The sequence below is a fragment of the Talpa occidentalis genome, unplaced genomic scaffold, assembly GCF_014898055.3.
Source record: "Talpa occidentalis isolate TD23 unplaced genomic scaffold, MPIMG_talOcc4v2.1 talOcc4.6, whole genome shotgun sequence".
Taxonomy (NCBI): domain Eukaryota; kingdom Metazoa; phylum Chordata; class Mammalia; order Eulipotyphla; family Talpidae; genus Talpa; species Talpa occidentalis.
In genome coordinates, this window is record NW_023604972.1 from 50,553,765 (window position 1) to 50,556,227 (window position 2,463).

General features: G+C 42.8%; 1 protein-coding gene across 5 annotated transcripts in view; it reads right to left on the bottom strand.

Moving 5' to 3' along the window:
* HELQ (helicase, POLQ like) overlaps positions 1-2,359 on the bottom strand; it is a 46,962-nt gene extending 44,603 nt beyond the window's left edge. For all 5 annotated transcript variants that reach the window (XR_008549324.1, XM_054688266.1, XM_037530380.2 and 2 more), the window contains exons 1-2: positions 1,926-2,359; positions 219-939 (exon numbers count right to left, since the gene is read on the bottom strand). Coding sequence is in view for 4 of the 5 variants with exons in the window: in XM_054688266.1 (XP_054544241.1) it covers positions 219-939; positions 1,926-2,114 (910 nt within the window). In the remaining variant the exon portion in view is untranslated. The remainder of the gene's footprint in view (positions 1-218; positions 940-1,925) is intronic.
* Between the last annotated feature and the right edge of the window lie 104 nt (positions 2,360-2,463).

A 2,463-nucleotide genomic window follows, 5' to 3' on the forward strand; every position in this document is an offset into this window, starting at 1 on the left:
AGGGAGAAGCAAGGACAACTGGCTTGAGAAGTATAATCATGAAGGGAAGGAAAGAGAGTCAATAGTAGCAAGATAGGGCTGGAAAGCTGAGAAGGGACTGATACTTTGTTTTTAAGATGAGTAATATGGGTATGGAAGCATCTGCTTTCTATGGATTTGCACTAAAATTATGGTTAATGGTGGTAATATATTTTTTTCATGCCAGCAAAAAGCATTACCATATAAATTTTCAATTCCCTTGAACTGAACATAAAGGTCTTTCACTTTGCTGGGTAATGAATAAAAAGGACCAAGGTCATCTGATGATGACTCAATTGTTTTCTTAGCAACATTAATTTCCTCAGATAGGAGAGTCTCTTTGAGTTGTTTAGTCCTAGAAAATAATGGTGTTTGGACCTTCTTGGCATTTCCAGTCATGGCACTTTTTAGATGATCTTTAATACTCTTCCTTCTATTCACATCTGATTTAGTTTTGACTTCAGAAGAGGATTCATCAATTTGCTGGGGTTGCTCTATGATCTCACATGGCAATTCTTCATTCACAGTCTGGTGAGACAATGATTTCCAATCCCTCTCTTTAGTAGTCTGATCACCAAAATTATTTGAAGAGTTCTGCAAATTTTCAAAATATAAAACTTGTGAAGAAGGTATGTCATACAAAATATCAACTCCAGGTTCAGTAGAAACATCTTCATGCTCACTCGGGTTTTTTGTGTGCTCATCCACTTTTAATTCAGTAAAGTTGCCTACACTAGCATTGCTGAGTTTGTTGTGTTTGATGTTTTCTAAACAAAGATCTTCAGTGCTAAGGTCTGTAGTATGTTTTCTATGTTCAGGAAGTTGCATATATTTTTGTTCCACAGCATCAGCTTGAACTAAAAACGAGTTTTCACCAAAGCTGTCATAGTCACCAAACATGTCCTCTTCACTGTCATTAGGCTGGAAAGAAAAAAAAAAGATATATGGCCAATTGTAGCTTCATTAAGAATAAGAGTTTCAGCTTATGATTATACTAGATATATAATTATATGGTCACCATTCACAGACCTAAATATAATCACCTTGTGAAACAGATCTTATCCCTATTTTACAGATGAAGAAGGGAGGCCCACAGAAATTAAGTGACTTGTCTAAATTGCACTCGTAGTATGTGGCAATGCTGGGCTCTAATTCTTACTTCAGTGCTAAATCCTTTAAATGATAGCAAGACTGATACATCTATTGGAATGTTATCTCACTACAAGTTTCTGATAACTGCAGAAACTCTTCCCTTGCCAGAATCGAATTCACAGAAATCGACTTGTAACAAAATCATGCTGTACCAGTGGAAACTCCAGGAATATTCTCTTCCTGGGACATTAGAATTGAGAGGGTCTGTCTACATATGGACTTGGGTTGGTCTACCAAAAAAAAAAAAAAAAAAAAAAGAAATGCGAATTCGGAGGTAACGATACAGTGAATTAAGAACGCAGGACTTGGAGTCAGGAGAGCATTTCTTAAAATTTTTAAGGTCTGATCTGCTGTAAAATCAGATAATATAAACAGCTTAACAGAGTAATCCAACGTATAAGAGATCTGCAAAAAATGGTAGATTTTATTATTACTACGGAAGCAGCAGTCACTTCGAAGTCTAGGTTTGATTCTTAGTCATGACACATATTTGCTGCATGTGTTTCATGTCTCGGGGTGTACGTTTTACATCTACACAAAAATGGAAACAACAGCTAAAGAGGGTTAGCAGATAGAACAATGCATACGAAGGCTAGCAGATTAGTAACTGGTCAAATGTCTGCACCTGAACCGGAATAGCTAAACTTTACAGCTGCCAAGTTCCAAGTGCGGTTTCCCATTCCATTATCCGCAGGAATGCACCGTAGAATATCTGGGTTCGCTTTATCGCCCCCATGGGCTAGGGCTGTGTGTACCTCGGCAGGTTGCGCGCCCACAGTTTTCCGCCGCCGGCTTTCAAACACCATCTCCTTCTCCTCCACCTTCTCTTCATCACCGGGCCTGAGCTCAGCTGCGGTGGGGGCTGCACAAACGCTCCCTAAGCTAGCACGGTTCCTCTTGCGGACAGACACTCGCCGGCGGATGCAAGAACCACCTTCATCCATGGCAGGGGCCAAGGGCCCTGCCCTCCGTCACCCGCCGCGATCCAGCCGCCAACCCCAGCGTGGGGCGTGAGCGGAGGACCGGATGCTGACAGCAACAGTGGAAAACTCGATTCGCCTCTGTCTACCTATGGGAAAGACAGCAGCGTCAACGTCAGGGGTCCCCCAGAAGCAGCGGCAGCAGCCTAAGAGGCCGCCTTGTCTTTCAATCGTACGCGTCGGAATCGCGCCGCGCGTCAGCCTGAGAACGGAAGGTGATGCGCAGGCGCACTGAAAACATCTCCGGCTCCTTTTTTTCTGGTGCAGGGGGTTTGCCCCCGGAACCTTTGAATAGAGTTCCCGGGCCAGGCGG